The 15,000-nt window shown below is 37.8% G+C and overlaps 1 protein-coding gene and 1 long non-coding RNA gene across 7 annotated transcripts in view; one reads left to right on the top strand and one right to left on the bottom strand.

Moving 5' to 3' along the window:
• LOC128250786 (uncharacterized) overlaps window positions 1-15,000 on the bottom strand; it is a 43,348-nt gene that overhangs the window by 12,090 nt on the left and 16,258 nt on the right. For 2 of the 6 annotated variants that reach the window (XM_089341531.1, XM_089341530.1), the window contains exons 2-6: window positions 13,569-13,642; window positions 12,909-13,087; window positions 11,666-11,802; window positions 9,827-10,053; window positions 6,216-6,454 (exon numbers count right to left, since the gene is read on the bottom strand). In XM_089341531.1, coding sequence (XP_089197657.1) covers window positions 6,355-6,454; window positions 9,827-10,053; window positions 11,666-11,802; window positions 12,909-12,999 — 555 coding nt within the window. In that variant the 5' untranslated portion in view covers window positions 13,000-13,087; window positions 13,569-13,642 and the 3' untranslated portion in view covers window positions 6,216-6,354. Of the gene's footprint in view, window positions 1-6,215; window positions 6,455-9,826; window positions 10,054-11,665; window positions 12,444-12,908; window positions 13,088-13,568; window positions 13,643-14,535 lie in introns of those variants that run through there. The other 4 variants (XM_089341527.1, XM_089341528.1, XM_089341532.1 and 1 more) reach the window with 3 other exon arrangements.
• On the top strand, window positions 1,871-4,545 carry LOC128250787 (uncharacterized). Its single transcript, XR_008266769.2, has 2 exons — window positions 1,871-2,118; window positions 3,998-4,545. It is a non-coding gene; the product is annotated as an uncharacterized LOC128250787 (long non-coding RNA).

Below are 15,000 nucleotides of genomic sequence, written 5' to 3'. Positions count from 1 at the left end.
TATATATACACGTATATGTTTGGGGTATTTGTAGTCAACTCAGTTGCAATGCATAAATATCAAAAACAGCATTTCTTCACAGAGAGTTGCTTTGATGTGCAGACTTCTGAATTATGAGTCCAAGAGTGAATCTAGTTGGCTTAGCTGCCAGCATCAATTCTGTTCTAATTGATTTCATATTCAGTGTAACGATATACTTTTATTGGCTAATGAACGACGTGAAAAGCATTCTCGCTGTAAATCAATAAATAAAGAGTTATTAGCAATTAAAGCTTGAAAAGTTTGGTAATTTTAGCCAATCGTAAACCGTAGACACAGTCATGCCTGTTTCCATAGTAGCATGCTGAACATGAGAGTTATTTTGTCTGCGAGAAAGCATGTGTTGACAAATATATTGAAACTACTTGTTTTACTTGTCTGTTGACAATTGGGCATGTGAATTTATGTACTGGTCAATAAAATGTTTGTTTTGTTTTAAAATATTTACTTTGTGACGTGTTGTTCATCGCATTTGCACTAAATATATATTGCATACTTAGAAGTACTTGTTTACTCGTTTTGAATAAACCTTTTAAATTAACAAACATTTTTTTACATTAAAGAAAATTACCGGAGAACTTTCATCTAATTCTTCCAAATCTTTCTGTTAAAACTGCATTGAAATAATTGTGGAGAAAATTGTAATGTGTTTATCGCATCTAACATGTTGTTCATTTCATTTGCATTAAATGAATATTGAATGCTTAAAACTACTGGTTTAATTGTTTCTTTTTGTTATTGAGATGGTTGTGAGGAGTGCTAAAAATAACAGCTAAATAACATTTATTTGAGGATAAAGCTTTAAAGTTCGTGTTATTGCATTAAATGCATATTGAATGCTTCAAACTACAAAACACGTGTTGTTTACAAGTATAGACAACACGTGCTATTTTCAGGATGCTGACGACAAAATATGCAGTTACGCACAAAATGACAGCTTCCAAATCCTGTTTCTTCACTTTGTGAAAATGATCAAACTTTAAACCACTATAACTTTTTAAAAGCATTTTTCTGGAAAAAATGAAATAATTCCAGCAATTCCGCTTGGGAAAATATGTTGTGCCAAATTTTAAAATTTTCGATAAACTTTAATTTTTGAAATGCTGAGAGCCAAACCAACTAGATCCCCAGGAGTAATTAATCGATCATACCGTATTTGTTCCTTTTATTATCTTTATTGTCTGTTCTGAATTACAGATAATCAAATAACGTGGTTATAAAGGTGGTGAGTTGGCAGGATCATTAGTTCGCCGACGGAATGATTATCAGCATTTCGTTTGTCTTCACGTTCTGAGTTCAAATTCCGCGGAGGTCAGCTTCGCCTTTCCTACTTTCGAGGTTCATAAAATAAGTAACAGTTGGGCACTGGAAGTGATGTTATGGGCTTACCCTTCCCCCGAAATTCCTGACATTGTGCCAAAATTTGGGCTCATTATGTTCTGGGTTCCATTACTTCTGTTATATCGTCTACAATGTTATTTATTATTTATTTATTGGTATCTATACATTGGAATTTATCAAATGACTGTAATATACAAACTATATAAATATACAAACAATATAAATATACAAACTATATAAATGCATACTGCAGCATTGTGATGTTAGTTTGCTAACTGAAAGGTGACGCTTCACTCTGCCGAGAGTCACAGTTGGTAGAATTTTATGTTGCAAATATTTTGACTGTGTCTGTATTGCCGTTTTAATATCAAATAGAAACAAATAAATTCTATCAAAGTTTCCCTATCGCAGTATAACAAGCAAGTTTTCTACTCTATATATTATTCAAAAGTAATGTGCGTATAGTAACATCTTTTATTTGCTTATGTCATTGAAATCTAGGAAGGTGTGTAGCGTGTGATCGTCGCATTGACCATGACAGAGAAATTTGTCTTGGTGATACGTGCTCAGAGGCCTACGCAAAGTCGCAGAAAGTGTATGGAGAGGAGTGTATGAGCCGCACACAAGTTTCCAAGGTTCGGACGCTTCCAAGATGGCCGAAAAATGTCGATATTGACGAACGTTCTGGGAGACCCGCAACTAGCAGAACTGAGAAAAACATTTCAGATGTGCGTCCAGGTGAGGGGTAATCGTCGAATCACCGTCCGTGAGTTATCAGAGGATGTGCAGATTAGTTTCGGTTCAGTTCAGTCCATTATCACTGGAGATTTGTGTATGAGACGCGTTTATGCCAAATTTGTGCCAAAACTACTTTCAGTTGACCACAAAGACGTTCGGGTTTCAGTAGCATAACATTTCCTTGATTGTGCTGAGAACGATGAAAACTGTTTGAAAACTTTGCTCAGGCCTCTGAGCAGGTATTGCCAAAGTTCTGGCAAACTTTAATGCAGATTCTCTTCTCAGCCTTCACTGCCATAGTCAATGCGATGATCACATGCTACACACCTTCCTTCCAAGTACTGCTGTAAACAGAAGAAGTGAGCTGGAACGTTGAACCTTAGTACGCACGCAAAGGCGAGTTCAAAATCAATCTGTGCCCAGCGGTTTCACTCTGCGTTCTTTAGCTTCGTTACTATGGCAACCCTCCAGATACTTATTGATCAGACTACGTATTTATATGCGTGTGTGTGTGTGTGTGTGTGTAGAGTTATGTATGTGTGCGTGGGTGTGTGAGCATGTGAGCGTGTACGTATGTGTGTGCGTGCACGTGTGTGCATGTGTGTGTGTCTGTAGACCAATGTTTGTACGTGTATGTGTGAGTGTAAGTGTGTGAGCGTGTGCGTACGAGTGTGCATGTGTGTGTGTGAGTATGTGCGTGTGTGTACGTGTTAGTGTATAGTAATAGGGTTTCATCGAAGTCTCCCTCTGCTAAATTGCCCTCACAAGGTTGTAGCCAACCCAATAGCATCAGAGATTAAGCAACAACTGTGTTAGACGCGGCATGGTAGATGGATGCATGGTTACTAAAAGATTATCACAATAAATATGAGTATATACATAAATACTCTCAAGTAATAACAATATTTCTGATTACTAATTTAAAAGAAACAGCATGAAATATATCATTCTTTGACATAAAGCCTTTGTTTTATGACATTATGATGACTTATAGATCTCTTTAGAAATTGTGTGTGTGTGTGTGTGTGTGTGTGTGTGTGCGCGCGCGCGTATGTGTGTACATAAATACATACATACATGTGAAGGCGCGTGACATAGTCGTTAGGTTGTTCGACTCGTGATCGTAAGATTCTGGTTTCGATTCCTGGACCGGGAGACACGTTGTGTTCTTGAATAAAACACTTCCTTTCACGTTGCTTCAGTTCACTCAGCTGGCAAAAAATAGTAATCCTACGACGGTCTGTCGTCCCGTCCAGGTGGACGGATATATACGCCTTCGAAACTGGAAAACCGTCCTTATGGGTCTATATATATATATATATGTATGTATCTATGTATGTATGTATATGTATATTTATATGTATGTGGTTAGAGCGTCGAGCTTACGATCGTGAGGTTGTGAGTTCGAATCCCGGACCGGGCTGCGTGTTGTGTTCTTGAGCAAGACACTTTATTTCACGTTGCTCCAGTTCACTCAGCTGTAGAAATGAGTCACTAGTGCCACAGTTGCCACGCTGTCACAGGTGCCAAGCTGTATCGGCCCCTTTGCCTTTCCCTTGGGTAATACTGGTGGCGTGGAGAGGGGAGGCCAGTATGCATGGGCGACTGCTGGTTTTCTATAAACAACCTTGCTCGAACTTGTGCCTGGAAGGGTAACTTTCTAGGTGCAATCCCATGGTCATTCATGACCGAAGGGGGTCTCAGGATATGTATATATACCCCCAGAACCACGCTGATATCTAAGGAGTGAAGTTTAGGATTTCTCAGTTTTCTACGAATCGATTGTGATAAAACTTTTCCCAGCTGGTTTACACACTATGACAATACTATTGTTATGTTTTCATTATTCTGTGTATCATCATTTCTATTTTAATTTCAGATTCTTCAGTTTCTGGGTAAACCACGCTAATAGCGCTTCTTCTCTCTAAGAACAACGGGACGTGGAAAAGGCCTTAGCGATGAAGAAAAGTCTGTCATTATCAAGAAAAGTGCTAAAGGCACCTCTGTTCATGTCATTACTACTACTACTATTATTATTATTATTAATATTATTATTATTTGCTGCTGAATACGTAAGACGTTCTTTCGAACACGCTTTAGTTATGCTTTAAACTGTGTGTTTTACGCCCTCTTTACGTTATTAAGTTTTGTTATAAACTGACAATAAGAACATCAGAAACATTTTGGCAAGGTTCCGGTCGTTGTTTCTGCCCCGGAGGGAGTAGTATTTATTCATTTTATTATCTATTACACCCAGAAATCTCTTGTGTAAAAAGAAATGAAGGAAAAAAACTATCAGTTTTAAATGTGAACAGAAATTGCATCTATATGCCAAGGGGAAGACGTTCTAAAATGAAGTTTAGAAGACGTGGCCCTCTTACAGAAAAGCAGACAATAATAAATAAATAAATAAATCTATTAATCCAATTTACGTTTATTACAATAAATAAAGATTACAAGATTTTCTTTTTTCAGAAATTGTATAAAAAATCGGATTAAGACCTTTGGCAGCTTGACTGATTTGGGCAAGTTGGTAGGAGGTCAAAAATGAATAGGTCAATGATTATAAAAAAAAAGGGAAACATTCTTTGCATGCAAGCAAGGTGGTCAAAAATGTATATAAACGTATTAAGGCGGCGAGCTGGCAGAAACGTTAGTACACCGGGCGAAATGCTTAGCGGTATTTCGTCTGCCGCTACGTTCTGAGTTCAAATTCCACCGAGATCGACTTTGCCTTTCATCCTTTCAGGGTTGATTAAATAAGTCCCAGTTAGCGACTGGATTTCCTGAATGCGCCAATGTGGACATGAACGAAAAACAGCGGGTCTTCCAGATCATACTTAGATAGGATATTTTGTAGGCCAGTAGACAGAAGTAATATAAGGTTGTCCACAGTTCAAATTTGGTGGCGTGGTGGTGCTGATGAGAAAGGACCCGAACAAAGGCGATCAGTTAGATAATTTTAGGCCTATAACTCTGCTAAATGCAGATTATAAGATTTTGGCTAAGGTGTATGCCAAGAGGTTAGCGCTTGTCGTCGGTAAGCTGGTAGGTAACGCGCAAATATGCGCTATTCCGAACACAAATCTATCCACAACTTCCATCTCACGCGCTACATCATACAGAGGGTAGGGAAGTAACCTGGCATGGGTGGGGCTCTGATCAAATTGGATCAATCAACAGCTTTTGACTGGATCGACCCTCAATACTCGGAGGCTGTCCTCGCAGCGGCCGGCTGCGGTCCCATTTTCAGAGGCTGGATCGCTGCAATGTATAGCGACATCTGATCGATGGTCAAAGTAAACGGCCATCTTTCGGAATCGCTTAGCATCGCTCGCTCGGCCTGTCAAGGATGTCCACTCCCTCTCCGTCTGTCCGTGCTGGCCTCCAGCCATTATTGAGGAAGTTCGATATTTCTAGGGGCATCCAGCGTGATCTAGGATGCGGAAGGTTCGTGTCGGCTTATGCAGACGATGTCACCGTAATGCTGTCGGACAGCTCGGAAATCGAAGTGATCGGCACTACCCTCAGAGTACGAAGCGATGACAGAAGCAAAAATTGATCAGGACAAGTCGGTGGGCTTGAGGTCGGCACCCGAAGAGGCCGACCAACAGCGTTGTAGGGTACTGGACGAAAGGAACGGTTAAATTGTTCGGAGTCTGGTTTGGTCCGGATCTCCAGGTGGACATGAACATGGGGAGGTGACGAGCAGGGTAACCAAATTCGCTTCAGCTTCGATCCAGTTCATAAATTTCACAGGGTCTCCTATTTTACATTTCAAAACTATATGGCCAATATTATTCCATGACCTTCAATAAAAAGTAAATTGTATTGTCCCTATTTGTTTTATGTTCGACCCTTGTGGCCAATAAAGAAATTATTATTATTATTATTATTATTATTATTATTATTAGTAGTAGTAGTAGTAGTAGTAGTAGTAGTAGTAGTAGTAGTAGTAGTAGTAGTAGTAGTAGCTCTTTCGAAACTTATTGCAAGGCCGGCCGGAATTTAGAAGAGGGAAAACTGATTACATCGACCCCAGTGCTCAAATGATACTTAATTTATCGACGCCCGAAAGGATGAAAGACAATATTTACCTCGGTGACATTTGAACTCGGAATCGTTTTTAACATTATCGATGATGGTAGCACGTCTTAATAATCAAATCAAAGTTGAGAGACAACCAATTTTGGACTTCATTTTATTCCAGAGAATTGATTCATATCTCCATATATGTTATTCCACCAATTTAGCTTCAGCTTCGATCCAGTTCATAAATTTCACAGGGTCTCCTATTTTACATTTCGAAACTATACGGCCAATATTATTCCATGTCCTTCAATAAAAAGTAAATTGTAAGTTTCTTATACAAATAAACACACGATGATTTTTGTTGTTACTTTAACGTGCGGCCTATCAGGCCATTTATACTTTAGCATGCAGTCTAACCCTCACATTAGAACCTAATCCTAACTCTAAACTTAAACCCTAACCCTAAACCCTAACCGCTAACTCTAACCTGTAGACTCAAGCTCTAACCCTAAACCCTAACGCTAATCTTAACCCAGATCGAGTTACTTCACAGCGTAGACTACGGATAATGCGGTAAATTGCACGCTAAATAAATACCTTCGTTTTTGTCTGTCATATCCCGAACTCGGTATTGGCCAAGCTAACCCGAGCTTGGTATTAACCTAGCTAGCTACGAGCATCACCTCTCAAGGTCATGAATAATGAATACAGTAATGCCTCGATATACAATTTAATTCTTTCCCGGAGACCGTTCGTAAAGCGAAAACTTGTAAAGCAAGCAATGATTTCCCATAATAGTAATGCTATAAATCGTAATTAGTTCCCAGAAAAATATTTTACCTATAAAATTTATAATACTCATAAGTAAATGGCAATGATGCAACAATAGAATGTTAAGAATATTTTATGTAAAGTAAAAAGAATTAGCTGGGCCCGTGAAAATATTCACTGATAATTTAAATATCGTCCAATGAATAGTTATCATTTAATCAACATTGTTTAATTAGCACTATTTTGGTTAATGAAAAATTCTATTATCTTTTGTTATATTTGTTAATAATATAGTGGAGGCGCAATGACCCAGTGGTTAGGGCAGCGGACTCGCGGTCATAGGATCGCTGTTTCGATTCCCAGACCGGGCGTTGTGAGTGTTTATTGAGCGAAAACACCTAAGGCTCCACGAGGCTCCGGCAGGGGATGGCAGGTGAACCCTGCTGTACTCTTTCACCACAACTTTCTCTTACTTCCTGTTTCTGTTGTGCCTGTAATTCAAAGGGTCAGCCTTGTCACGCTGAATATCCCCGTGAACTACGTTAAGGGTTCACGTGTCTGTGGAGTGCTCAGCCACTTGCACGTTAATTTCACGAGCAGGCTGTTCCGTTGATTGGATCAGCTGGAACCCTCGACGTCGTAAGTGATGGAGTGCGAATAATGTTAGTTTATTGTGTGAAAGTATATGTTAAATACACCCGTTACAGCACATCCCTATATACAATGTTTCTAGTGTAGGTGATTCCCCTTCAGCTATCATGAGTAAATTCGCTTTGAGGTGTCACTTTAACTCTCACACTGTTCATCGCCCTTGCTCTTGAAAAAACTACGTAAAGCAAAAGTATGCGAGCTCTATCGAATGTTTGCTCCCGTGCTTTATTGATTGTCATAGAATAGGACAGACGAACCGGAAACTGGGTCCGATGCAGAACGAATGGAATGTCTGCATCGCTTGGAGTAGTTTTGATTCTTGGAATCAGTACTTTCATGTGAGAATAAGATCCACTTATAATTGACGCTTCGATGCTATGCTCGTGGAGATGAAGTACTTCCAAGCGAGTTCAGTTGCATAAACCTTGTTATAGAGAGGTTTCTAAGAAGCATAATAATTGCTCCAACTTTTAAGTTAAGGTGAGGGTGAGGCATTACAGAAGGTGTAAAAGAGTTTATATACTCCATGGGATAATTCTGGGCTTCCTATACATTATAAGATCTTACTGAGTCGATGCTTAGATATGTTTTAGCTTCAGTGGGCAATCTACTTGGAATTTCTTCAATTACTGTTAAGCAGTCTGAATTTTTAGGGGATACGATCACTCTATTTTTCATTTCTTTTGCTGTACAATGCCTTGCTACAAATCGACGCTTCATTAACATTCATAGACATGCGTTGTGTTTTGTCAACCATACATTTAAAAGTTTATCCATTTCCAGAATAATACTTCCAGTATCTCTTTTACGAGCCCAGGTTGGTAGCAAAGGCTTCGCATTTCTCAATTGCGATAAATACTTTTGCTTTTCTTTGAGAATTGGGCGGACAGTTGACGAGTTAGATGAAAGTTTTCACAGTTGCACCGCCATCGTGCATGCTTACAATTTCATACATCATTTCCAAAGTGATGGCTTTTCATTTCTTTTTGTTCTCGTCGGTGTCTGTTGTACACCTTCGTTTAGACAAACTGGGTGGATTTAAACAATGCCGAGTCGTTTAAAGTCACGAAAATATAGTTGCTCTTACCTCAAGCTTCTGCAATCATGAACCGCGGCCGAATCATTCGGATGTCATCACATGTTGACTCTACCTTTCTCGCGCTAGATTGGATCACTGCCTCTTCTGCAGACACCGTTAAAAAAGGAGAGAGGTGCCCTGTCGCTCGCCGACGTGACGTCATCTCGTCCACTTGCGGCATCTTACTTCCTCCCTTTCAGTTAATTGCCCTTCCACCACATAATATAAAATATGTGCAGCGACTTCGCACAGCAATATATGTACATACTCGTAGAAACAGAATTCCCATCTCACTTTTACAAACATGTGTAGTATATCAAAACATACTCTGCAGTGAATGCAGTTTTGATCAAGGAGTAAATTTGTCAAATATTAATTATAATGAAGGGTAAAAATCATTAATGATTTTACCAGGGGATCAGCGCGGAAATAAAACCTTGTAGGTAAATTTTACAAATATTTTAATAATTATATACATAATTATAGCAAGGGTTTGGCTATAAGACTCTCCACGTATACGTATTTGTAGATACTTGTCAATTTATACTTGAGAGCAGCAAGTAAATGTTATTTTTACTTTAAGCTTGAAACAGGATATTGTACACGGTTAACCAAAATTTTAATTCATTATCTTTCTGTTGCCCGACTACAGCCCGTGTTTTATTTTTCGGAGTTTTTAAGGTGGTAATAGCGTCTTTTAGCGTCTATTTCTCTAGCGCGACGAGAGGCTTATAACCAACCCCTTATTATAATTATGTATATAATTATTAAAATATTTGTAAAATTTACTTAGAAAGTTTTTATTTCCGCGCTGACCCCCTGGTAAAATGATTAATGATTTTTACCCTTTATTATAATATATATATATATATATATAATATTATTCTGCGTGTCTGACGTCTTTTTCCGTGTGTTAAACTTACGTTGAGGAGATAATAACTCGAAAGGAGAAATATAAAGAGAGAGAGAGAGGAGGAGAAGGAAGGGAAAGGGGAGTAGGAGAACAAAGTGAGAGACGGGAGGAGGAAGAGTGTCTAGATTATTCTGCATCATCTGTGTGTTAAAGTCTCAGGGCTGGAGTTTCTCGACACCAGTAACAACAAGAGCAACAAAAACAGTAACAACAGCAACAGCAACAACAACAAAGAGCAAGAACTATTACAACTGTTTACTTACTTCATGTAATGTTCTGGTATGGGCTTTGTCCTGAATTTCTTGAATAAATCCCGCAGTAAATTACGGTTAAACCAACCGACAATGCAGATACCATTTTCTGCGTAACACTGCTCTTGTATACCCATAAAAATGTCATCAACAGTTTTGCAGGACAGTGGTAAAATTAAGTACAGAGTTCTCAAATGTGATATATTACATTCTACAATAGCATCTATCCAGAGGTCTCTCTGAAAATTGAAACAGTTGTCAGTGAAAACAAATTATATAAATTTATGAGAGACAGTTTTTCAGGAATGAATATCAAATATTATATTTGTTAAATAATATATATGAAGAGACCATTATATATATATATATATATATATATATATATATATATATATATATATATATATATATATATATATATGTGTGTGTGTGTGTGTGTAACCTAATTACATATAATATAACATAGCACAATATAATATGATATAAAAGACATCTCAACGCTTCTAAAAGCAAGCTTCGCTTGTTTATTTACGTTTGTCGTAATTTGAATTTAACATATGAGAGCGTCTCATAAAGCGAGATTTATATATCTTAATTTGCAGAGGAATTTGTGGTGGGTAGTTTAGCTTAATCGGTCAAAGCATCGTCACATGTAATGACGGGGATGTGAGTTCGGGTCCACAGCTAGTCACCTACACTTTTCTCTGCAAAATAGGGATAGTTTATCCTGTTCAGGCTATATTATTAACATTATTCTGCGATTGAGAATTTAAAATCACTTCTTTAACTTTCTAAAAAATATAATGTATAATCTATTTTATTGTGCCATTAACCACATCGATTGTTCGAATGTGGTCATGCTTTCAAAGGGAAACACCCGCGTCTTGAGGCAGATTTCAATTCTCATGCTTTTTGGGACAGGTAGTCAGTAAGAAAGTAAAGATGGGAAGATCTAATTTGTAAAAGAATAGGAAAGGAAATATATAAAGTGTTATAGAGGGAAAGGGGACAGTCCAAAGTGAAGAAAAATAAAACTATTAAGACTCTTACGAAAAACATTGTGTACTGAATGTTTACCAAGAAAATGGTTTACACAATGAGTCCAGGAGTTATTTTCTTAATTGTTTTAAAAATAATATTGAATGAATTTGCACCTGCTCAAAATCAAAATTGCTTTCAATAAATCCAGTACAGGTATTATTCATCATCATAAAACTCATTAATCTTATGAAACAGTAATGCGATATGATTTACATAAAATATGACTTTAAAAATTATATAAAATATAAAAAATCGAATGATATTAACAGTACATTAGACAACACAAATGGAGCGATGATCAGGCCACGCTCCGACCCCACAAGCCCCGATCTATCGCTGGTACCTTTTTTTCCCCGTCTATTCACACGGTTCTTTGCACGCATAACACTCGTGCAACATGCTTCCATCTCTTTTGGAACGTACACTCCGACAGACATCTCCTCTCCAACATCTCAATTTTGGGGGCGGGGATGAATCGATTACATAGACCCTAGTCGATGTAATCGAACTGGTACTTAATTTATCGACTCTGAAAGGATGAAAGGTGAAGTCGACCTCGGTGGAATTTGAACTCAGAACGTAGCGATAGAAGAAATGCCGCTAAGCATTTCGGCCGGCGCGCTAACGGTTCTGCCAACTTGCCGCCTTTCTTGTACTAAAAAATAAAATCGTGGCTCCTCTTCTTCTTCTTAATAACTCGGTTTCTCTATCTCTGTGTCTCTGTTTGTCACACTTTTCCTTATTCGGTCTGCGACTTCACCCGTTCTTTCAATTAGAAATTTCAATTAAAACACCATTAAAATTATTTACCTTTTCTGTAGCTGCGTAGCAATAAGCATGACGATCTATTGATACTATTGTATCAAGACAAGGCATTTTCTCCCACAAACATTTGTAAAACCTACAATCCAGATTTCGGCTGAGGGTAATGCATTCGTCTCTACGATCTGCCAAAGAAATGAGAAACACAAAATTGACAAAAATAAATTCTTGTTGTTGCTGCTGCTGCCGTTGTCCAAGGTGATGGTAGAAGAGGAGGTCGTGATGCTGGTGGTCGTAATGATGGTGGGAGTGGTGGTGTTGATGTCGATGGTGCTGGTGCTGGTTATGTATGTGGTATGATTTGTTATATAACCACGTGTTCAGCATTGTTCAAGCATACCTTTTATGAAAGCTACTCCGGTTGTAACCAATCTAGCTATTCTGTTTTTATAAATATCTAGAACTGCATTATGTAATATGTCGTTTTCCTTTATTACGAAGGCAGAGTGTAATTTGAGGGTCATTTGGCAGCTATTTCTAGCAGGCCGAGAGACCATGTGGAGGCTCACCGTTGTTGTTGTTGTGTGTATGTATGTATGTATATAAATTATGCTATGTCGAAATTATTCCGTGTGGGTGTCAGGCTTTGCCAAGGATGCGTACTATTAAGACTCCTGTATACTTTCCTTTGCTCATCTCTCCCATGCTGCTTATGCTCATTGATCTCTCTTTTGACGCTAGCTCTTTCTCTTCAGCCTGCCTTCTCTTCAGCCTGCCTTCTCTTCAGCCTGCCTTCTCTTCAGCCTGCCTTCTCTTCAGCCTGCCTCTTCAGATTATTAAAGAGAAAATTAACGAACTTTGTATCTTGGTTATGGCATACACATGACTGACAAACATAAATATGGATATAAATTGTCAGTAGATATTAAAACAAAATAATGGTGCAGTAGCTGTCCGTCTTTACGTTTTGTGTTCTAATTCCGTCGAGATCATATTTGCTGTTATCCTTTCCGTATTCTTAGCTGCTACTGGTTTGTGGAGGTCTTTGCGTAAATAACGGAGTGAAATGTTATATTACATCATAGGCGACCAAATCGATCTCGACATTCCTAGAAAGCAATAATGCAATTCAATCCTCCTTCAGAGACTGATATTGTCCAAAGACAGCCGAGAGCTTTGTGATCTTACTCTACAGCTGATGAGGAAAAGTGCCACAATATAAGCAATAAGTGACATATAAGTAATATATATTGATAAATACATACATACATAGATATACTAATACACTAACCTGTTGAATCTGGCTTGGATTCTGCGTAAATGGCGAACGCTTGGATTGTTAAAGTTAAAGACGTCAAAAAGGCAGTGAAAGGTCTCTGCATGTTTTCCTTTTCTTTCTATTCATTTAAGTACCACTGTCTTGAACTGCTGTCATTACGGTCGGCTGCCTTCAACTTTTATTCCCAAAATCTGTCGTGAAAATGATAGTTTTTGGTTTCTATATATTGATGTATGGATATATGCATACATAAACGTGCATGTGTGTGTGAGTGTATATATGAATTTATGAAGTGTCATCGAAAACTTTCAACTGGAAAAATGCAGAATTATCGGAATTATGGGCATTAAAAGTATTGGGACACCGCCTTGAAGTATTTACTCGAGCGAATCGATCCTAGTACTCATTTTAAAGCCTGGTACTCATTCTAATTATTTAGAGGACGGAAACAAACCAACATCGTTTGCTAGGGTGCAAACACACAAACACACTCGAATACACACGCATACACACACACATACAGACACACAGACACACAGATAGATAGATAGATAGATAGATAGATAGATAGATAGATAGATAGATATAAACTATGAGCTTATTTCAGTTTCTGTCTACCAAATGCACCCACAAACATTTAGTCGGCTCGGAGATGTAGTAGAAGACACCTACCTAAGATGCCGTGCAACGGGACTGCACCCAGAACCATGTGGTTGGGGAACAAACTTCTTACTATGCAGCCACACCTATTAAAAAGAAATTGTAACATTTACCCAAGTTAGATTTGAACACAGGAAATAAATGTACTCATTGTTATGCTGAAAGTAGTTAAACAGTACTCCACCAATGTAAATTTGCTAAAAATATACGTACTTTTTAGACTTTTTGGTGTTGATGAGTGAGAGGTAGTTATAACTCTCCAAGATTTATATATATATTTGTGTGTGTGTGTGTGTGTGTGTGTGTATCTAACCACCTCATGACAATTGGTGTTGGTGTGTTTACGTCCCTGTTACTTAGTTGTTCGATAAAAGATACCGTCATAGATACTAAATTTCAATGTAAGTACTGGAATTGCTTTGTTCAGTCAAACTCTTCAAGGTAGCATCCCAGAATGACCGCAGATAGAAAATATTTTGTCATGTCTGGGGACAAAACTCGGATCAAGCGGTAATACGTGAATGGGGCAATATTGACGTTGCTTGTTACAACAGATAACTATTTGATATTTTGTCCAAAATATTTGACGACTTAAAAGAAATTTAAAGAACGTTTAGTTCCATATTAATTTGTAGGAATATTTTTATTTATATGTTCTTAAATTTTTATGGATACTCAGTATACAATAAAATTGTTATTAAAAAATTGTTATGAAATTTATCTCGATAATTTCCAAAGCAATAATGAAATTTACTAGCAAGTGAAATTTAAAGAAAATCATAAGATACAGACATAAGCATACATGTATGCAAGCGTACGTACATACACGTATGCCTACTAGATAGCAACAAACGTCCGCCTTTGCCAGCCGCAAACGGGCTTCCATAGACCCTCTTATACAATTAAACCAACTATCCAAATTTTGATCAGTAAATCTGTAATATTTTCTTCTGTTACAAATAAGAAAACTTTTACTCACCAATTTATTATCCACTGACCGGATTTTGAAACGGCACTCTTCACGTCGTGATATTTTGCTTATATGATTATGGCGGCATTAACAACGATAGCACTAATATTCATATAGCACATCTTTGAGCTATTTTAGACGACGTAAGCATTCTTCTCACTTAACTATCTTCGCATTTAAATCAAGATGGATTTCTGTACAAAGAAAATGCCCGTGACAATCCTTCTGTTGGCGATATGAATTGATTTAGAAATTGGTCTATCTAAGCACGCCCAAAAATTAAGCCGTTTTACATCCAAGCAGCTACGAAAACGCGCATCTTTCTTTGCTTGAGAAATGACTGTCACTGACAGCAATGACATCGATAATTCTTGTGAATCCAGTCGACTTTCTGAAGATATTCAAAACCAAATAAAATCTGCCATAGAGACTGATAAAGATTTAAACATGCAGACACGGGCACCCCACCGTTAC

This window comes from Octopus bimaculoides, chromosome 24 (assembly GCF_046866305.1).
Source record: "Octopus bimaculoides isolate indiv1 chromosome 24, ASM4686630v1, whole genome shotgun sequence".
Classification (NCBI taxonomy): Eukaryota; Metazoa; Mollusca; class Cephalopoda; order Octopoda; family Octopodidae; genus Octopus; species Octopus bimaculoides.
The sequence above is the reverse complement of the archived record's forward strand: the minus strand, read 5'-3'. Positions and strand labels throughout refer to the sequence as shown.